The 23019-nt window shown below is 44.7% G+C and overlaps 1 protein-coding gene across 2 annotated transcripts in view; it reads left to right on the plus strand.

Moving 5' to 3' along the window:
- The window catches only part of LOC119164509 (chromatin-remodeling ATPase INO80), a 109917-nt gene that overhangs the window by 63890 nt on the left and 23008 nt on the right, over positions 1-23019 (plus strand). For both annotated transcript variants that reach the window (XM_037416708.2, XM_037416709.2), the window contains exons 29-33: positions 2217-2319; positions 5059-5147; positions 6623-6775; positions 7587-7698; positions 7980-8198. In XM_037416708.2, coding sequence (XP_037272605.2) covers positions 2217-2319; positions 5059-5147; positions 6623-6775; positions 7587-7698; positions 7980-8198 — 676 coding nt within the window. The remainder of the gene's footprint in view (positions 1-2216; positions 2320-5058; positions 5148-6622; positions 6776-7586; positions 7699-7979; positions 8199-23019) is intronic.

A 23019-nucleotide genomic window follows, 5' to 3' on the forward strand; every position in this document is an offset into this window, starting at 1 on the left:
CAAATTTACCTCGCCCTGTATAGCCTGAAATGTGATCTCATTTATATATATATATAGTTTTTCGTTGTTTTTGCACTGATCCTGCCTGTAAACGTTACCTGTCTGTACCATTCCGATTCCTCCCCCCCTTACCCAATGCCCTGTTCTGGGGCCTGTAAGGTTTTTTTTTGAATAAATAATAAAGAATAACTATGCTACATGGCACATTAAGAAAGTGAAGATAGACAGCCACCTCTTTGTGGCACGAAGCCATGAGGAAAACTGTACGGATTTCACAAAAAAGAGCAAAGATTCTCAGTTGCCGAAAACATTGTCCTGGTCCGGGGACTAAAGCCTTTCTGGAGCGGTCGCTCTGCCGATCAAGCTAACCAGAAAGCCAGCAATTGGCAGTGGGAGGACAAATTCATCGACAACTCGAAGCACATGGACACAAGTAATGCAAGCGAGTTTTGCGGAGACTAGCAAGGTGGCGGAAAGGTTAAGAAAGGGGAAATAGACAACCACCTGTTAGTGGCACGAAGCCACTAGGAAATTCATACGGATTTCACAGAAATGAAAGCTCCTTAGTTCTTGAAAAATGACGCTTCCACATAACACAGTGTGACAACATCAAACGCCAAGCTGAGACCTTAAGTGCTTCGCACCTAAACCGTTTAGTAATTGGGGACACTGTGGTTTAAGGCTTCTTTTCAGGTTCTAATTTGATTTTGAGGAAGCTTGCTAAATATATGTACTCCTCTGTCCAGATTGCAAATGCTAACATGGTGCATTATGTGGTTCCAAAATAGGAAATATTTTGTGTGCCCTTTTTTGAGCAAGTTTTTCTAAGCCGAGAGAATTACATTGTAAATCAGCATGCAGTCAACTCTTGTTGAACAAAATCTGAAGGAGTTGGGAAAATATGTAAATAAAACTTCACTTTACTGTGTGGTAACACATTGTATTGGAAGCAATAGCTTCATTTAAGCATCAGTTCCATTTAAAGAATGCTGCGATAAGACTTTTTTAGTTCCTTTTTTCAATCTGTGATGGAGGTGCACGGTCTGCAGGACAGGTCCCCGCAATATGGGATACGGAATGCAGGGTAATCTTTATACAACGAATCTCAAGGTTCTCTGAAAATCATTTTTTATTTTGAGAAGTCATTGTAGTGGAAATATTGAAATTTTGCACAAAAGTCGTAAACGCAACCACATGGGTTGCCTACCTGTGTTGTGTATACATTCACGACCCCATTACGCTCTAGTAAGCGGGAAAAACAGACACGAAAAATTACTTATCCAGGGCACATTTATTTGAGGAAGAGTGAGATCTATCCTAATGTGGGCAGCTTGACTGCTGAAAGACAAAATCCTATGCATGTGCGTCTTTCTTACACAGGGTGAAGCACTGGCGTTAAATATCGTTGGTTCACGCGCGCTGTTTGAACGCCGTCTTTGCTCTTGGTGCATTTCCTTGTCTCATCAAATGGTTTAATCCTATCACTCGTCACGTGCGTGCTTTTTCGGCGCATTGTGCGTAGTGTTCAGTCGGCGACTACATCCCGTAGGTCACTGTCCTAGCATTTCTTTTGTGCCGCTTCCGGAGCTCATCTTGAATGTTCAGCCACAAGCCAGAAGGCTAGAAAACAGCTGCGTAACATGCGCTCAGGTAAAGCTGCCCAGCGATAACAATGGTGACGGGGCAAAGCCTGGCGCGAAAAACAAGTACCAGATGATGATGGTGGTGGTATTGCTATCGCCCATTTGAATAGGCCAAACGCATAAAAAAATTTGACAGCATTCGGATGATGATAAAGGCTGGTAGGGAGCTGGGCGCTATTACCACAGCTGCAAGTAACTTTATAAAATCCCTGTTCAATATTTAAGTGTTGTGGAGATATAAGGGGGATAAAATTCTATATGTTATTCTGAAACACTTGGTATTCTGAAATTTGTAGTATTGAAATATTCTTTAATTAAGCCAATGGATGTTCGGAAGGGGATTTACGGAAGGTTCCTAGTAACAAAACTTGTCTGTGCATACTACCATACGAAACATTTAGGACCCTAACATACGGATGCCAGCATATGGAACACTTACGGAAGGACCCTAACCTACAGAATATTTCTGGAAGCCTACTAACATTACTTGCAGAATAAGATTGAAAATATTGCGCTATTTTGCTTTCGTGCCAAGAACAACCCCCATGAAAATCATGTGTTTTATGTCTGCAGATCCAACGCATGGTGATCAGCGGTGGCAACTTCAAGCCTGACACACTCAAACCCAAGGAGGTTGTGTCGCTGCTTTTGGACGACGCCGAGCTGGAGAGGAAGTGTGAGTTTATAGTTAACTCTAACGAGGCTTCTTACTATTAGAATTAATACTGAAAGTATGCTCATACCACTGATGAAAATCAAAGTGAAATGCACGCATTTTAGTCTCATTCCAAATTTATCAAAGTTGTCTACTGTGGAATTATTCATCAGCCCCCGTGTTATTTTTCCTGTAGGCTAAAATATTGAGCAGGTGGCTTTGTAAACTGGAATCAAGCCTCTTTTTAATTAGGTCATAATTTACATTATATCTTGCATTCTATTCAAAAGCTTATTATTAGGCTTGTGTGAATATTGGAATGCTTCAAATATTCAAACGAATTGTAGAGTATTCGAATTTAGGTAATTGAAAATTTAGAAATGTTCGCGATGAACAAATAGTCTGCATGTGACCGCCTGTAAAAGTAGTTTCACTGCAGTGTTGTGTTGCTAAGCTGTGGAAGCACCTATACAGGGAAAATTCGCTCTGCCGTGAAGCTCTTTTTTAAACTTAAAGGGGCCCTGCAACACTTATTTAGCATGGTCAGAAAACGCTGCTGAGAAAACGCGAGGCAAATATTATAGCGGCAGCACAAGACTTGGAATACACAGTAAATTCTGAATTTCAGCTAAAAATTGCCTTCTTCTTTCTACAAATGACACTCAAAGCTCAAAAATCACTTGTCACAGCCATTGGCTGACTTGAGCATGACGCGCTCGGTCGTTACTGGGGCCCCCGCTTGTCCACATGTACGTAGGTGATCGCACTGAGAGGCGCGTAGTCTAAGAAAAAATGGAAGAGAGAAATAGTGCTCAAGGTCACGAGGCCAGCGTGGCGTTTTTCTTTTCCCCGTGCCATCTCTCCTTTAGCTTCCAGCTCGTTCGTCCGGACGAGAAGAGAGAATGCAATTGCAATGTGCGACAAGTCTTTGTGACTCTGCTTATAATGGACTAATTCTAAAAATTTTGCACTCATGAATTCGTAAGGCGATAAGCTTCTTTAGTGGCTTCATGGCTACTTGAAAAAGTGTTGCAGTGCCTCTTTAAATGAACATTTCATAATTTTATTACACTTTAAAGCTTGTTATGATGGCTTACATGTTCTAAATATGATAAATTTTAAAATGTTACCTATTTTACAGGTCATCACCAGCATCCTACCAAAGCTCAAATACCGCTACTACTAAAGATTGTTTAGACTTCCTTTGACCGAAAAAAAAAGTGACATTTGCTATATTTCAAATAAAAAAGCTTTGTGCAGGTTAGTTAGATCATAATAAATATTCCCATTTTTGTTCTATATGTGATACATACCACTCAAATTCGATTTGAAATTATTCAATCAAAATTAATATTCGCCTCGAATATAACATTAACTATTCGCACAAGCTTACTTATTATAAGTGCATACTCGTAGGACTAATTTTTTTTTTTGTTTCGTTAAATTTGATACATCCTGGTATTTGTGTTACTCATCCAAAATTTTAACTGTATTGTAGTGTTCCTACTTGAAAGAACGGAACAGCCTTAAAGCACGAGTATGGAACATGTCTTGATCTGCTTCATTTTTTAACCTCACCCTTCTCTTCTTTCCTGCCTCAGCTCTTATGCTTTTTCTTAAAGGCTCATACCGCTTCTTGTATGTTGCGTGTCTTCTAAGATAGAATTTATTTTTTAATTTTCATAATTAATTGGTCACCGTCAAGTGTAATTGTCAAATTTAAGAATCTTACGTCCAATTTTTATAATAAGTTCCTCAGTGCGACAGAAACATTTGTAACCAGAATTTTTCTACTTGCAGCGAACATGAAGTTGCGTACACACACGGCTACAATGCAAACAGTGAGCGTTAGAGCAGTTCATGTTTGAGTACGACATTTTACTGCGCGTGCACCGCAGCTCGACACACAAAAACAGAACCGCCTCTCACCGTGCAACTGCTTCTACCTCGTAAAGCAGCTTAGAGTTGAGCTAGGATGGATAATAATGTGCATGTTATAATTTTTACAAGTAATTACGACATGCCCCGCCGTAGTGGTCTAGTGACTAAAATACTCGGCTGCTGACCTGCAGGTCGCGGGTTTGAAGCCAGGCTGCGGCGGCTGCATTTTCGATGGAGGCCGAAATGTTGTAGGCCCATGTTCTCAGATTTGGGTGTACGTTAATGAACCCCAGGTGTTCGAAATTTCCGAAGCCCTCCACTACGGCGTCTCTCGTATACATATGGTGGTTTCGGGACGTTAAATCTCACATATTAGTAAACTAATTACGGCATGCATGACAGCATTAAACTGCGTGACTATGCACAGCAAGGTGATTAACTTTGTACTTCAGGTTTAAGGCTCTTCTACCACGCTTCACGACATATCGGTTTTTTTCATTACCTGTAAGCAGGATTTAACATAATAAATTCCACTCACAACTTGAAAAGGATGCTATAATCTGTCAGCATACATTCAAACCTCGATATAACGAATTAGGATATAACAAATTGTTGGCTACAACGAAGTTAGTGACCGATAGCTTTCCCATAGATACAATGTCACAAATAATCATTTATAACGATGTTTCGGATATAACAAATTATTTTCGTGGCAGATAGGAGGTTGTTATAATGAGGCTTAAGTGTATTACATAGCCGTTTCATTTCTGCCAGAATCTAATCTTGCATTCTGACCAGTTGTCGGTCCCTTTAAGCATGTTTTTTCGTCTTTTTCTTGCTGCTGATTTTGTTTTGTTTTTCTTCTGTACATTCACACAGTCCGGCAACGTCAGGAGGAACGGAAGCAGCTCGAGGACAACGTCGAGAAGCCCAAGGAACGCAAGAGGCGAAGCGACAAAGGCGAAAAGGTTAGTGCTTTCAATGTAGCATCCGTAACTGTGTCTTTATGTACAGTAGACTCTCAGGTAACGAAACTACCCTAAATGGAACAACTGTCTTTTAATATGAGTGGTTTTGTACTTGAATTGTGCAACCCTGTTCATCTTGCGGTAAACGAAGCTCCCGTTAAATGAAACACATTTGCCTAGTCTCTTCAGGTTTCGTATAACAGGAGTCTACTTGCATAACGCCGTTAGGTACACTACGTACTCTGTACTGAAACTCGCGATTGTATATCAAAAAAGGAGAAAATTATTGCTTATATAACCTGTATAAGACCTAAGCAGCATGCCTTGCCATGCAGTGTTTAATTCTTTTCGCAATTATAATGCTTTGCCACATTACACGGACGTGCTGTCATTAAGCTTAAGATATTCATCATTACTGTACGCTAGCACCACTCTTTCTGCGCAAGCCATTCCTTTCTTTAGATAGTCATACCCCTCACATATTTTTCCTCCACAGGGTACGAGTTCCCTTCAGAATGAAATGGCCTCTTTCACAGCATCTGTCAATGCGGTGTCGTTTCTGCCGGTTGAATGTTTTCAATGAATCTAGAGGCAATCTGATTGCAACACCGATAGATGTGCACTTGCAGAGGTGCAGGGTGGCGTACGAGCAAACATTTTTCGATGTGTGCGTACTTCTTGATTTACAGTGCTGCACTTTTGGCCGGTATTTCTTTGGGGGTCCCACAGGAGAGGTATTCTCGCGGTGTTCATCTAGTGGACGTGTCTACTTCGGCAGAGTGCATTCAATTACTCAAAAAAGTGGCGCGCCGTACGTGGCGTCATAACACTCTCTACCACGTCCCTACCCGCCAGCACGTTCCGAGCAGAAATAGAAGGAAAGTGGGGGGAATGTGCAGTGACAGGACTATTAAACAAACTTGACAAGTCTGAACTTGTGTATCAACGTGTTGAGATGTTAGAAGAACTATGCAGGCAATGCGTATCGACCTTTGAATTGTCATGATGATAGTTATTGTGCAAGAACAGAACGACTAACAGAATGCGTTATAACTATCGCCATGTCATATCAACTAGCCCAAACTGCCACACTTTGAAATGTGTCAGGCGGGTGGCCACGTTAAACCTAATTGAAGTGCTAGCGTGATCACAGTTCACGCTCGGCCTCCGAGATGTGTGTCCAAAAGCAGATCTCTGAGGGCAGCAGTCTTGTTCATTCATGTCGAGAGTTGTGAAAGCTATGCGACGTCAAAATGACGTTTCGGAAGAAAGACCGGAAACGGGTGGCGCGCTGCTCGCCGAGCTTCAGCCAATCAGTGGAGGCTGGACAGCCCACTAGATGTACACCACAAGATTTGCACCCTAGGTGTCTGATTGAGGCTATAGAAGGGGCCATGCCGGTTTGTTGTTCTAAGGTGTGACTGTAGTGCACCGCATGTTGTCTCATTTCCTGACATTTTTTTCTTCCTTACCAGCGGGGCCCTCGTAAAAAGAAACTCGTGGAACACAATGTGACGACCAGCGCCCCTGCGGCGATGGCTCCTACGCCGCCTCCCACGCTGCCCTCGCAACAGGACTCAGAGTCCATCGTCAGCCTGGACTCCGTCCCACCAAGCCCATACAGTGAGGTGGGTGCCTGTGTTTATGCCACGCTGTCGCATACTGTAGTATTATCCTATGCATTATAACAAGACGACTTGCCTATAACCGCATTATATATTCTGCCTATTGTAACAGCATATTCTGTGCATTGTTACAAGTGTGTTTGAACGAAGCTAAAAAAAATTTTTTTTTGCCCGGAAGTTGCACAGAACTTGGTGGAACAAAATTAAACACAAACATTTTGCTCAGACACTGTAGTTGCAACAGCGTATTCTGTGTATCACATTATAGCAGGGATAAAGTAGGCTACAGGTGAAACAATGTACCTCATTAGCCAAGGTGACCTACTGGCTACATTGTTCAAACAGCTTCAAATGATGGGGCTCTGTGGGAGAGCTATCCGGTCTTGTCCCTATGGTTTTTGTCTAATGGGGATTAATTTAAAAACAAATAACTTAACCAATAGTAGTACACTCATACCTCGATATAACGAACACAGATGTAATGAATTATTGGTTATAACGAACTAGGTGAAGAATAGGCTTGTCATATACTTGTCATATAGCTTGATATAACTAACCCAGATGTAACGAAGTAAATTAAGAATATTCTTGCAATAGATATAGTGTTAGGAGTATACATGTATAACAAATTTTCAGATATAACGAATTCGTGTGAAATGCAACTTTGTTGTAATAAGGCTTTAGTGTGTATGCTGGTAGAATTATCCGTTTTACAAGGAATTCTAGGGTATAATGAAGTATTCTCAGGGCATCTATGACTTTGTTCCAATGATGTTTAAGTGTAAAAGCTCGTTATGCCTACTCACTTATGCAGCGTTCGCTCAGCAGTGTGGCTGTCGCGCAAGATGATGACAGCAGCGACGGTCCCCTCATCGTGGACGATGGCAGCCCGTCCAGCACCCCGTTGCCTCCGCTGAGCGCTTCAGGTGAGACTTGCTCGGTGTCGTTAATGCGCCAGACAATTATCTGTGCTCACTTTATGTGTGCACAGTCTTCATTTGGCAGAGCTGATGGGCTGGTGCAGGGCAGTTTTGTTGGTAAAGGGTGAAGTGAGTGTGTTATTGAGCGTAAAGCACAAGGCCATTCACGACATCACAGCAACCATAGATCTTTTGATTTTTGCATCTCATGAAGCTAATATGCGATGGTCTACATCCGGAACCTCTTCCTGAAAGATTTTTTTTCTCGTTTCGTTTTGCCTGCTCAGGGGACAGTCCCGGGGCTCCATCTCCAGGTGGCAAGAAGGGCCGGGGCACGGGTAGGAGTCGGGGTAGGCCACGAGGTTCAACGCGCAGGGGAGGGGCCACGCTGCGGGGCCGGGGATCTATGCTGGCAGCCGCCGAGCGAGCTGGAGCCCAAGCAGGAGCCCAGGCTGGCTTTGCAGCATACGGTTACAGTGTTCCCTGGAACGGTGCATCGTCAACCGGTGAGTCGCGTGTGGGCGATGCCGTTTCTCTCTTGTGTGTTTGTGTGTCCCGGGATTTCGGTGAGTTGCAGCCATGGAGCGAGATTGTATGAGGATGCGGCACGATGGCGTCACAGAAGGATGCGGTTTAAGCCGAAGCTCGATAGATGACACTTTCGGCGTGTTACCATCTCTTACATGCGCTTCCATCGAGGCAAAGCATAAAAATCGCTATAGCGCCTGCTGCATTGTAAATTTTTTTTAGATTTTTGTCTATAACATCTATCGGCAGACGTAACAGATATTTTGGCTAATAATGACCACTTATAGATGCAGGACTGGTTACGATGCGGTCTTTTTCGACTTCGATTTACCCTCCCATAGAACCACATGTATACGCATACAGCTTTTGGTGCAGTCCCCCAAGATGAAAGACTGGTTATGATGTGGTTGCCGGAAAATATTTGTGACAAACGCGGTAGGGAATTCGCGTTTGAAAAGAGGAGCGCTGTGGAGCGAACGACGAGATCGTTACAGAAGGGACGTGGAATGAATGAACGAAGGGTGAAAGGAAAAAAGAGGAAAAAAAAATTTTTGCCCCGTATCTGCATGTTCGACTGCAAATGTCATCCAAAGACGATAGTCTCCCGTCTGGACAGAATGTATAGAATAAAACACTTATTTGGTGATTCGCATGAGAAAATCTGTGAATGGGATTCTGGAGGCACTGCGTGAGACATGAGCGCTGTCTGGTGGTAATCTCAGAAAACGAAAGGATGGTCTTTATTATAGCAAGTGCGGAGCGTGCATGCACAATCTTGCAGGCCATATTTTGTATATTTCAAGGTAGGTGGCAGCACCATGTCGTCTTAGCAAAGCGTAGGAAACTTGTCTTTTTGTGCATTGCATAGCAATGTCACCGCAGCGTAATGAACGCATCGGTTCTTAGAATTACTTATGTATGACTTTTATAGTGTAAAGAAACACCCCACACGATATTGAAGTGTTGATATTGTGCCTCAGATATGCGCAATACTTGCTGTTTAGTCGACAGTCGCACAAGTATGAGTGTGGAAACTTGAGCAATATTGGTGGGTGCTATGGATTTGGTTGTGTTAAGCCGTTTGACTTGACAAACAGACAGACCAAAATTTGTGTGTCAAAGTATCCCAAGAAAGACTATAATACCCCGGCACGCTGCGCGGGCTGGCTGCCTTTGAAACGGTGCCGTCGTGGCTACAGTGTGCGCATCACTCGCGTGGTTCCGGCTGCGCGGTGCTCGACAGGTCACGTGTCATTCCGTCCTTTATGAACTGCTCTTAAGTTTCCTGTTGGAATAAGCGTCATCGTTATCGAGCTTGCTATAGATATCGCATTTGCTACCTCATCTGTAAATTTAAGAACTTTTACAGTTTTATGACACAAGTTTTCGCCTTTGCTACCAGTGAGCGGTCTTATGTAAGCTAGGTGGGTTTTTGTTGTAGATCTCCTGGCCGGGATTGTGAACTTCGTATCACGCACGCTGCTCTCGATTCAGTGCTTGAGCGCAACTTATGGTGCGGCAATTTTTTTTCCCGCGGCGACATACCGAACTAACGTTGTTTTCAATTATGTCAATGTAAAGGGACAAACAGATGAAGTGTGTTTGTGTGTGTCCTAAAATTTAAGCTTTATGTTCCTTATTTTAGCACTGTTTTCCACATTGCAGAAAAGTAAAACTTTTGCTCACTAAAGCTGCCCACATATAATTTCTTATTACGCTGCTTTAGGTTTATGACTACGAGGTTGTGGGATCGAATTCTGGTTGCGGCGGTTGCATTTACGATGAAGGCGAAAATGCTGTAGGCCCGATTGCTCAGATTTGGGTGCACGTCAAAGAACCCCAGGTCGTCGAAATTTTTTCGGAGTCCTCCACTGCAGCGTCTCTCATAATCATGTAGTGGTTTTGTGAGGTTAAACTCCACATATCAATCAATCACCTTTGTCATTAGACACTTCGGATTGCCTTTAGTTATTAGGGCGTAGTAAAGATATGTATCAATATATTGTACACTCGCATACAAGTGAAGTTCGGTGAATGAGCCAAATATTCTGTCATGTTTGTGTGTGTGTGTGTGTGTTTAGATGTTAGCTGAACGTGTGAAGGTTCAATAGATATGTTATTATCTGGCTTGAGCATATCTTATCACATGTACGAAGAGTCAAACTGTAATATGCTTGAACGTGGCCTATCAGACTTTGGAACTGTGTCTGGCTTCAACAATAACAGAAATTTTCGCCTAGTGAAAATTATCGTAATGATCGACTCGTCGAGGTTCCGGTGGGTACAAGTGTGACCACCGCTGCAGCATTAATCTTGTCGCCAAGCCAACATACAACGCTTGCAGCCCAGATTCTTGGGGGGGGGGGGGGGGGGGGGGGGGATTTGCACTTTCCAAACTCCTCCTTGGCTGTGCCACTGGTGAGGACATTGTCGCATGTGCTGTGATAGTGGCCCCTTGGCCCCCTTTGATTTCTTTTGGTCTGCTTCCCACCCCCATGCCACTTGAGCATTGTGGCGAAGCTGGCTTCCGAACATTGCTGTGGTAGCAACAAAGCACTGATCCAAGCCCATGAAATGGTAAATGCAGCTGAGGTGGGACTTCTAAGTGATGCTATTTTTCACCTGACATGTGATCAGACAGTACGAAAAAGTTGTCTGCACGTCTGAATTCTTAGCTGGCAAAGGTTGTCGAAAGATGATAGCCTGCTGTCTGCAGAGAGAGAATAAAATATTTATTAGATATTCCGCGTGAGAAAGTCTGTGAGGAGGTGGCGCTGTGTTTGAGTTACTGTATATGCTACCTTTAGGTAGCAGAGCTGCGCCTCTGATCAAACTCGTCGCTCGCGCCCCCATTTGCCAAGTGCACTCACATGCGCAAAACGGGAAAGCCAAATTGATGGCTGTGCGGGTTCTGGTGACCGCCGTATCACTGGCGCCACCGCTGCCCAAGCACTGCGGCGAGGCGATTCGGTTGACTGCAGAATGTACTACTTCATTAGTGTTGTGGTTTTGTCTTGTGTTGTCTGTTTTTAGTAAATGTTAGTGCTAGTGATGGCTGTGCGGTGCTGTGCCGTGACTCAGTGTTGCATAGTTGCGACCATGACAGGATGCTGCGCTCTCCACTACACGAATTGACAAGACAACGGAAAATCTTTCTTCTCCGTTGCATGTGGCACGTCCATGGTGACTGACAAAAAAGGAATTGCCAAATATGCAACTTGCTAAACTAGATATATTGGGCCGAGTTGTCAACGGCCGCGTTTTGCTCTCACCATCTTGAATTTTTGAAGTTCAAAATAAACTCTGCTTTTTGAAAGGCGTGTCAGAAAAAAAAAGCTACACTGCAAGTAGTGAAGTTGGCATGAGCAAAAATGCTCAAGCGAAAGGTAGCTATGGCAATTACGTATGCCGAATTCAGTTCGATACATTGCAGGTAGTCGAATAAGCATAAAATCGACATTACAGCTCGTATATTGCTCATGACAGTGCGTCTGTCAGTCGTCAAAATTGTTGCTGCAGGTTGAATGTGTCGGCGGTTCCATACGACTAGTGTTACATTACGTTCCCAATGCACATCACCATAGGCGTCACGCCTCACTGAAATTATATGGTTAAGAAGCTCGTGGTAATATTCCTGGACTATGTAGGCGATAACCAACATAGTATGTATTCTTTTGCGTGCCCTTTGTTACATACATAGAGCATGTCCCAATACTCAACGTAGACGGCTAAATAGACAGCTAAGTGGACAGCGGTCATCTTAAGTCCCATTACAATTCTCACGTAGCCGGCAAAATAGACAGCTTTGAGGAGATGTCATCGTAGACAAATGCGATGAAGACTACTTTGCTGTTCAAACAAGATGGCGACTCAGCAAAACTGCCCCGCCGCGGTGGTCTAGTGGCTAAAGTGTGCGGCTGCTGACCCGTAGGTTGCAGAATCGAATTCCGGCTATGGGGGCTGCATTTCGGATGGAGGCGAAAAGGCTGTAGGACCATGTGCTTGGACTTGGGTGCATGGTAAAGAATCCCAGGTGGTCGAAATTTCCGGAGACCTCCACTACAGCGGTTTTGGGACATTAAACCCCACATATCAATCAATCCGCTCAGCGAATTGCTCGGATTGCTTAGATCTCGCGGAATGATCGCCTGCACGCAAGCAGATGCTTCTCTGGACACTCAATGTGAGTAACTTTCAATTTTTCTTAAATTGTATGACGAAATAAGATTGAAAAATCGACAGTTACATTTGTTTATTTTAGCTCTCTCTCCTCGACACAAGGTGGTGCCTTGTCGCGTAAAAGCCATCTAGACATGTTCCATTTCTTGGACAACGTGTGCTCGATGCTGTCTTTTGAGCTGTCTACGTAGACTGTCTACGATGATGTCTTAGAATTGAAACACAGCCACAGAACGGGACGGAACAATAAAATTTTGCGCGAGTAAATGTTTTGAATATTCACCTTACCTACAAATCTGTCAAAACAGTATGATTCAGCCCGAGCACTGTGCGGCATTGCATTTGAAGTTTCGCCGAGTGTTTACTTTATGCCACAGCTACGTGGATATGCCGAAAATTCTCGTTTACTTATGTTATTTGTAAAATACAGTTTTAGCAATTATTTTAATCTGCCACTTACTTACTCACTTAAAGCGTTGGGCCGAAAACTATGTGAAACAAGCAATTTGTGGAGCATAATTTGTCGGGAATCTGATTCCGAACAAATTCGGTCAAAAATTTCTTGCTTGCTTTTTCTAAAACGAAACTATTACTTCCTATGGTGATTGCCATCGAACAAGCTATGGCACCAGTGCTATTTAAAGCCATTATTTGTTTGAGTTTTTCCTTTTTTTTCCCTTCGAAGCGAAAGTCATTGCGCTAGCGAGGGTTTATGAACAAGCGAGAAAGCGTACGAAGCCGCTAGGCCGCCTCGGCTCCTGCATTCGGAAGGGGTGGCTTTTCTGCATGACGTGAACGCCTCGGTGGATAAGATGGCAGACCTATGCGCTACTTAGCTACCTAATGGTAGCATCTACAGTAATTCTACGCTGTGTGAGATATGGACGCCATCTGGCAGCAATCTCAAGAAACGAAAGTGTTTGTAGAACGCAGAGCCATTGGTAGGTGGCAACACCATGTCATTCTAGTGAAGCATAAGAAACGCCCACTTTTTTGTTTTGCATCGCATTATCAGTGTGCGTAATAACAAGTGCGGTTTTTAGAATTGTATACCTATGCATTTTAGAAATAAAGAAGAACGCTTCATAATAGCTACGTATTGATGTTTATCTAGAATATGCGTAAGACTTGCTTTTTCGTTGACAATGCTGACAAGTATGAACTAGCCAGCAGACCGGCTGGGTGTTGAGAACGTGCCTAAACTTTCGCAGGGTTGCTGAATGGTGCGACTAACATACCAAGAGACAAACACACAGACAGACCATAATTTTTGCGTTGAAGTATTCCGAAAAAATACTATTGTCTTTATGACTGCGCACTGAAGAGTTACAGCGTCCGAAATTTCAGACGTTCTTGTACGTCGCCGAGCATGAGGCTTGCGACTGTGCCATGAAATCATCTGAATTGTTAGGTGTGGCTGGAAGCTTTGGCTTTCGGAAAATCGGCACTTTTCTGATTGATTGATTGATATGTGGGGTTTAAAGTCCCAAAACCACCATATGATTATGAGAGACGCCGTAGTGGAGGGCTCCGGAAATTTCGACCACATGGGGGTTCTTTAACGTGCACCCAAATCTGAGCACACGGGCCTACAACATTTCCGCCTCCATCGGAAATGCAGCCGCCGCAGCCGGGATCTGAACCCGCGACCTGCGGGTCAGCAGCCGAGTACCTTAGCCACTAGACCACCGCGGCGGGGCGGCACTTTTCTGTATTCGCAAATGTGGCAGCCATGCGCGTTGCTGGGTGCACACTGAGACGGCTACTAGAAGTCACCGAAGCTCTCCACGTGTACTTCAGCGACCAAAGCTAATGCAGCCAACTTTCGAGTTCACTAATTCAGAAAGATTTTTGCTTGGTAGTCATGCATTCAAATACAGTGACGCTTTTTCTGCTTGGGATCATGCTTAAAGGCATTGCTTACACTTAGAGTGATATGGTAAATCCCTGTATCCAAAAATGTTTGTTCTCAAATGGTTATTCGAAACATCCGAAATACCCTACGCAGTTCCTGATGGTCTTATGCTGCAGTAAAAGAAGTGTAGTTGATGAACCTAATTAACAAGCCATGTGTGTTTTCTTCTAGTGATAAAACACGGAAGTGCCATCACAGATGTTTCTGTGACATTTTTTGCTAAAATTTGTTAAAGCTAATCTGGGATAATCATGTCACCTCTATTCATGTTATTATTCTATATTTTACCATTAGCTTTCTGTACTAAGTCAGGTTAGCCATGGGTGATATTTATAGTTCTGTGCTTCTTATATTATTATTCTGCTTGAATAGCGTGCAGCCAATCGTGCTCGTATCATGCGTGGGGACACAGCACGTCTTAAAATTGCTTCTAGCGAGGGGTGCTGCAAGAACCAGTGTTGCTGCTCCAAAATCTGCTCTAAAAAAACCTAAGCCAGTAGCATCACTAATATTGGAACATGATAAATTGGTAACGACAAGATTGTCGAGGAGGGTGCTCTTGGGTTTGGCGCTCTTTCTCAACCAAGCTTTTTTCCTCTAGGAGTGTGGCAGCTTGGGCTAGTTGGTATGACATGACGATGGTTATGATCACGGAGTCAGACAAGGAGAGCAGAAAAGTAGGTCTTAAAATTAATCTCGGCTCCACGGTAATAACCGTGAAGCTGAACCACACGACTGAAGTAACTAGAAGAATTAGAATGGGGTGGAGCACATTTGGCAAGCACTCTCAAATCATGACAGGTAGATTGCCACGATCCCTCAAGAGGAAGGTATATAACAGCTGCTTCTTGCCAGTGCTTAGCTACGGAGCAGAAACCCGGAGACTTACAAAGAAGGTTCAGCTTAAATTGAGGACGACACAGCGAGGAATGGAAAAGAAAATGGTAGGTGTAACCTTAAGAGACAAGAAGAGAGCAGAGTGGATTAGGGAACAAACCGGGGTGAAGGATATCATAGTTGAAATCAAGAAGAGGAAATGGACACGGGCCGGGCATGTAGCACGTTGACAGGATAACCATTGGCCATTAAGGGTAACTAAACGGATTCCCAGGCAAGGCAAGCGGGTTAGGGGGAGACAGAAGGTTAGGTGGGCAGATGAGATTAAGAAGTTTGTGTGTATAAATTGGCAGCAACAAGCACAGGACCGAGTTGACTGGCAGATCATGGGAGAGGCCCTTGTCCTGTAGTGGACGTAGTCAGGATGATGATGATGATGATGATAGCGCGAGAACAAAAAGACAATGAGAACACGAAGGACACGAGCGCTCATGTCCTTCTTATCTCTTTGTCGCCGTTCCGTTCTCGCGCTATAACCATCGTCATTTCCTCTAAGCTAAGCACTCCATGGCAAGTGCTGGTCATTTTATCTGCCACACTGTTTTTATTCGAACGTAACGTGCGGTTTTCTCCAGATATCGGCTACCTAAAGTCAACCCTTTCGTTACAATCGAATACCGAAATTATATTTTTTTCTCCTGGACGCATCGAAAAGTCAGCTCTGGGGCTACAGTTGTCGTATATTTACAATTGAATAAATATGGTAATTTGACCACTACTACCGCGAAATTCCGAGCAAATGCTTTCTCCAATGTCAGATAATTTCATGTTTCCGCATAGTTGCTAGAAATAAAACGCCTTCTGCATTTATTTTCTGCACTCTCATCACTCGCCGTGTCCACGGAACACTAGCCTGCTGAATCCCATGCTATCCTGTTTAGCAGTCTGCTAGTCTCTAAGCAAAATCTGATTGCCCCCCCCCCCCCCCGCACAACGATTGCACCCCAAACTTTACACAAGACGCCCACGACGATTCTCAGGGTCCCTTTGCAGGAGCTTCGAGATCTGCCTTCCAAGGTGGCACCTATGACGCCGTAGTCGACAAAAGTAAGGCCTCCGAGATATGTGTTTGTCGCGTTCGATAACTCGTTGTTGGAGGTGCTTCCGTATCACGCTTCTCCCGGTATGGTCGCGTAGCCATATTGTTTGTTGTGTTTGTGAGCTGCTGTTGAAATGTGCCATGCCATGAACGAGAACCAGATGATTTCAGAAGTCTGTACGCACAGCGTTTTAGTGACAAGGCTCCTTTGTGCCTAGCCTTGTCGGTGTCCGTGTCCGACATGTGGAGGTTAGTGGATGTAAGACTAAAAAAAAAAAGGGTTTAACAATAGACTTATAAAATTGTAATTGTGGCATAAAAATATAAAATCTAGAAGCACAAATCCATTATACTTGTCGACGACTTCCACATACACATTGATTTGAGGACCTAGCCTCGCACACTCGTGATCATACAGCTCGTGGATATGCGTGGATTTTCTTTTTCTGGTGAAAGATTTCTGTTGCTGCCATTATGAATTTTTCGCTGCCGTTGCGAAAAAGCGCCCCCCCCCCCCCCCCACGTTGCCAGTAACTTGGACTTGCTGAGGGGGTGCGGCCGCCAACATTAGTCAATACGTAACGAGTGCTGCTGGTATGCGTAATTGACTAATGGGACTTGGTGAGGCCGTTGAACACTGCTGGCCTCAGGATAGGCGCATATTTTTCGTCAGAAATCGGATGCCGTCATACCCATTAGAGAAGGGAGATGGTGAAAAATTCACAGACAGAGGGTGTGTGTGTGTGCGCGCGCACTGGAAACGTATTTGTTATATTCGAGGCTTCAATCTGGAATAGGACAAGTTTGCATGTCAAAAGGTCGCATCCAGTCTATGCCCACCCCCTGTCTACGAATTTCTGACCTCTTTAAATTGTACACAACAGACAAAAATGATGTTGCTCTTTGTGAATCGCTCTTCCACGATACCGAAATCACTACGCCAATCGCCGCGAGAAGATATGTGCAGAAAGAAGGTCGTTGCTAGCTCTTTTTCGCTCCTCTTAAACAAACCTACGATGGTAAAGTTGGCCTCATTAAAGCCATCACAGTTTAATTATACTGTCTAAACATATTCATCACTTCCCTTTAGTTCACCTTAAAAATTATACTGATTAACTTGAACATTGTATTACGTAAAAATACCCATTTCGCGTGGACATTGTGCCCGAAATATGTGTCCAATAAATATATAAGTAAATGAATAATAAATTCATTAATAAATAACGACACCTAGTAGGCTGTTGAGGGACTCGCACTTGCCACACGGCAACTTCAGAGGAAAAAAAAAAGTTATTCTGAAGAAGCACGCGGAAAGCCCACAGTACGCTCCGAGAGCATGCCGCGACAGTCGTAAGCGTCGAGAAACCAGCGTCGTTCCAACTGCGTCATTGTGTAATCGCTTAATTGGCACCAGCGGCGAATAAGCTCGCCGCAAAGTTTTTCTTAGCCCTGCTGTAGTGGCACGTCGCCCTGGCTCGTTCATTGTCTTTCTCGCCCTCATTTCCTTGTTCTTAAGCGTGCGCTACTTCGTCTGTTTATTTTGCGCCTCCCCATTCATCGTTCAGCTGTTTCCTTTTCTGATTTTTTTCTTCTTTTGTTAATGCGGTCCTGCACTACCTTTCCAAGTAAATGTCAGATTTTATTTCTTCAGGAAGGAATCGCTGCAAGTATTAATTAAAAGCAGGCCCGTATAGCCAGGAGAGGTCGCCCCTGAAAAGAATAAAAATAAGTGTCTTTCAAGGTCTTCAACAAGTGCCCCCCCCCCTCCCCCGAAAAAAAAAAAAGTCCTGGCCCGGGCCAGCTCAAATCTGTGAAAGAACCAGCAGAGTTACGGGAATTTTTTATTGACACATAAACCTCCATTTGTCTTTTTTGTTGTGTGGAATGAAAGGCCGAGCAAGCCCTGAAGAGCCTAGAGAACTCACTGATAAGCGTGAGTGCACAGTAGAAGTATATAGTTCCGATCTTTGTGCGCTGACGTCACAACATGGTATGAGCTTCCCGTAACGCGCTTGCACGCAGGATATATCGTGACGTTTCGGTGGCAGCTCCGCATTGGTGACGCACAAGCGGCCATTTTGAATGCGTTAGTACCTGACGTCACCACAACTTGCCGGACTGCTGCTTCAGGTCGCCAGGATTAGTACTGTAGCGTGACGTCAGTAAGTGCAATGTGGTGAAATCGAAATTACTTTATATAAAAAATGCCGCGATCTGCGTTGTTCGCTTGCAAAGGTCGTCGAAAATCGATAGTCTTCCGTCTGGAGAGAGGGAGAAAACAAACTTTAGAGAATAAAAAAATCACAGCACATCCACGGGGTGAATGATGATGAGTGCGCGAAGCTCCGGAGGGAGTCATCGGTAATACCCGTGACACACGGGCAAAAGTAAAGTAGTTTGAAGTAAACCCCTTTTGTCGCCTAAGGGGACCATTTGCAGAAAGGAGTGGCGCTGATGACACACGGCACCGGACTACTGCTTTAGGCGGTGCCTCAGAAGAACGCTGCAGAAAAAATGGCGCTGTTTGTGGAAGCAGCAAGATTGGAAATATTAAATAGAATCTGCGCATGTACATCACACTCAGCGACGCCGGAGCATAAAACCGTTTTTTTTTTTATTGTCTGGTGGCTTATAATGCGCATACCTGTAATTTTCTTTCGCTTTTTTGCGTTTTAACAGCAACTTAAGTTCGTCTGGCGACTATGAACAGTCGGTGTTTTGCTGTTTTTGTTTTTTGTCGTGCTTTTTACATGGCTGTGTCCAGCTGGGTCAGTGACGGCGTGCCGCGTTTCATCGTGGTCCTGCGATGTCTCAGTGCAGAGACAGAGATAAAGCAACAGTTGAGGTGGGCCTGACTCTTGTCGCCCTCGGCTCCATCGAAGATGAGCTAAACGCTGCGAATGCAAGAGTGATGAGCCTCAAACAAAGACTCGTCATAAACAGCTTCATTTTGACTGCTTCCGCACTGTCCCCCCGAGCCATCAACCGCGAAAGTTGGGCCAATGTGCGCAACGAACGTTGGTTCGAAGCAACATTGCCGTTATTAGGCGACGGCCACTTTAAGCAGTGTTTTCGAGTGAGCCCGACACAGCAACTGCCGCTGCCAACCCTATCATGATCGCGCTAGTGACGTAATGCAGGCGTTTGAGAGTATGGACACACTATAGGCCTTCACTTTTGAACAAAATGCACTGCTGCTGAAATTGAAAACATTTACTCAGCGCAAAAAAATACTGACAGGGCACCGCAGTGTTGCGACACGTTTTCTTCTATTGATAAATTATACACATTGTATGCGAGAGTACTCCCTTCCTGCCAGAAAAGTAGATGCGGGATCTGCTTTTGCGAAAAGGATCTTGGCCGGAAAGGAGTTACTCCTTTGTTGTGTGTCACTGCGCCCGAACGCCTTTCCGAAAGATGTCCCCTTGTCTAAAGGACTTCAGGGTGCCCGTGTGTCAGGGGCATAAACCGCGAATCTCTCGTGTAATTCGCCTAGTCGATCATCATGTAAAGACGTGCAAAACGATGTGTGCATGCCGTACCGCTCTCGTACGGCAGGGTCTTGGTAGCGGTGTCACGCAGCTTCATGTCGCGCATCTGCCTCGCGGGCTTGCTCATTGGGATTGCCCCGCCGCGGTGGTTTAGTGGCTAAGGTACTCGGCTGCTGACCCGCACGTCGCGTGTTCAAATCCCGGCTGCGGCGGCTGCATTTCCGATGGAGGCGGAAATGTTGTACGCCCGTGTACTCAGATTTGGGTGCACGTTAAAGAAACCCAGGGGGTCGAAATTTCTGGAGCCCTCCACTGCGGCGTCTCTCATAATCATATCGTGGTTTGGGACGTTAATCCCCACATATGAATCAAAAAGACTATCGTCTTTGAAACTATCGGAGCATTTGCACACTTGTTCAGAGCCTCCTTTGTTCACAGGATATGTGTGTAGTGGAGTGAACTAACCATGAACGAAAAAGTGTCAGCACTCCCGTAAGCGCTTACGTTCTCTCGTCCTGGGGGCGCTGGCGGCTACACGGGGGGTAGGGTTAATGTATAAATGTAGCATATACAGTAACTTTGCACGGGGGAAAGAAGTTAGCCTACTAACTATAGTATAACGCGTTTTTTTTTTAATTTTCGCTTCCTAAAACTGACTCTCGCGTTACAACAGAATACCGTAATTTTTTTTTCACGGATGCAATGAAAAGTTACCTCTCGCGTTACAACTGTGGTGTCGCGTTACAACTTGAGCGTCTAAGGAAGCGCCACTCCTTCATTTCGTTGCGATTCTTAAGGACGCTATAGTGTTGCTGTACTGTGTAATATTTTGATGAGAACTACCGGTCATGCAGTGAGGCTAAGGCAAGGAGAGCGGATGTTATTGGAAATAATTGCGATTTCAATGTGGAAAAAGAAAAAAAAAGTCGACGAAAAGATGCCGCTGGCAGGGACCAAACGTGCGAGCTTCAAAGTGTTATTCTCAGAGTACAATTTTATCAATCGATTCAATGTTTCACTTCAGCGTCCCTTTAAATAACGCGGGGGGGGGGGGGGGTAGTCCGTTAAATGGCTAGAGTTACTGCATATGATACCTTTACGGATCATGTACCGTAGCTCCGTTACTGGCGTGCTTATAGCTTCATCATCGTATAGCTTCATCACCGCATACCACCCCCCCTCCCCCCCCCCCCACCTTTCTTGATCAGTGCTCGCTCCTCTTAATTCCCACCCGTTATTCGCCTATACTAGTGTCTTTTCGGGATTTTCTGCGTTAGAAAAGGCAACGCATACCCCTCCCCAGAGACGTCTTTTCTCGTTGACCTCTAATTGCATTCCGTTTTTTTGCCGTTTCCCTCTATATTATGCATGGTGCCGCCGCGGACCCACTAAACGGAGCGCGTTTCCTTGCCGCATCATTTCTCCTCGCTTTTGTCTTTCTTTTCTTTTTTTTTCGCGGTGTTTACTGGAATGGTCGTACTCTCTTCTATTTGTGTACTCGCGTATGTACTGCAAACAGCGTGCGCAACCAAAGGCAAGAGCTATGCGATTGTTCCTCCTCCCGCGGGCAATTACGCGGCCTCCAAATGTCTTTATGTCGGGCTTGGCTCGGCTCCTAAACGGCTTTCCTACAAAGAGGTGGCTCGTTATCACATCTCGTCGGAGGATTATGGGCCTTTGTTAGAGCTCTTTTTATTTTGCTATTTTTTTCTGACTTTTTTAGGGACGCTGACCACATTTTTGCGACGTAAACACGCGCACACGACTTACAGTGTCTCGCTCTGATGAGGCAAATGTGCTAAATATGTGCTAAAAACATGTCAATCAGAAATTTTTTCTTATTCTTTTACCATGAGTATTGCCATTAGTATTCAGCTTATCAATTCACCTCGCTCACATGGTTTTAATATATTATTTTATCCGCCTTAAGGCGAGCAATTTTAGGCCCTTATACAGCCCTGTGGCATCATCTTAGTTGATACATTTCACATGTCATTACCACTCTTGCATCTTTTTCATGGCGCTCTTTGGCCAAGACATGGCCCTTGCGCCATTAAAACCTACATATCATCATTATCATCATTACAGTGTCTTGCTATGCAAGAGGCGACATCGTTGCGTGCAGTGCGAAGGTTATTACTATTCATTCCGCATGTTGCCACACTGCACCCAACTGACATGATGCGCGCCATGGTCTAGTACCGTAGTGCATGTGCCGCCTGTACGATCGTTTTGGTCACGTTGAGCCATGGCGTAGCCGGGGAAAGGGGGGGGGGGGGGCTAAACTTTTTCTCCAAAATTCCAAAATTTTCCATGTGTATACTATCCGCGCGCATGCGCATACGAACGCACGCCGGTACATAATGTATGGATCACCCTTCCGATTCTCCGACTCCGAAAAATAAAATTTTGGCTACGTCTTTGCCTATTTGTCGTACTGTGCATTGTACTCGGTACCCGCTGCTGCCTCAAACCTGCACCCACGGGCTGGCCGCCGCACTTCTAATTGATCGGAACGGTATCACATGAAAGCTGGTGCGAGCGAGTCATATTGTTGGCCATATAGCTCAGCCCTGTAGTACTGTCTTTGACACATGTACGAAGCTAGGAAAACGTTAATATTGAGTTTGATAAAACTGCGTGTTTTACCGCATATATTAGATAGCACCCCGGTAGAATCGCGTGTGGTTTGCCTTCAGTGCTTTCGCTAGATATCACCCCACCCCTTATGTTTTTTTATGTTGCATTAAGTTCAGCAATTAGATGCGCTTTGTCTGTGTATAGTCCAGTTAATGTGGTCCTCAACTTAGCAGCGCTGGTTTTGCCGACATGTTGTCGGCTCTGATTGGCTCGAAGCACTGCTGCCACGTCTCTGATTGGCTGAAAAAGCCAACATGGTGAATTTGGACGTACCGGGATGCACTAAGTATACGTGTTTCTTTTTCCGCTTTTCAAGCCTCTTCGTTCTTGAAAGTAATTGATTGATATGTGGGGTTTAACGTCCCAAAACCACTATATGATTATGAGCGACGCCGTAGTGGAGGGCTCCGGAAATTTCGACCACCTGGGGTTCTTTAACGTGCACCCAAATCTGAGCACACGGGCCTACAACGTTCCCGCTTCCATCGGAAATGCAGCCGCCGCAGCCGGGAATCGAACCCGCGACCTGCGGGTCAGCAGCCGAGTACCTTAGCCACTAGACCACACCACCGCGGCGGGGCAGGCTAAGGAGGGTAGGTGAGAAGGTGACGAGTAAGGAGACCACGTGACTGAAGCAT

This window comes from Rhipicephalus microplus, chromosome 8 (assembly GCF_043290135.1).
Source record: "Rhipicephalus microplus isolate Deutch F79 chromosome 8, USDA_Rmic, whole genome shotgun sequence".
Lineage (NCBI taxonomy): Eukaryota > Metazoa > Arthropoda > Arachnida > Ixodida > Ixodidae > Rhipicephalus > Rhipicephalus microplus.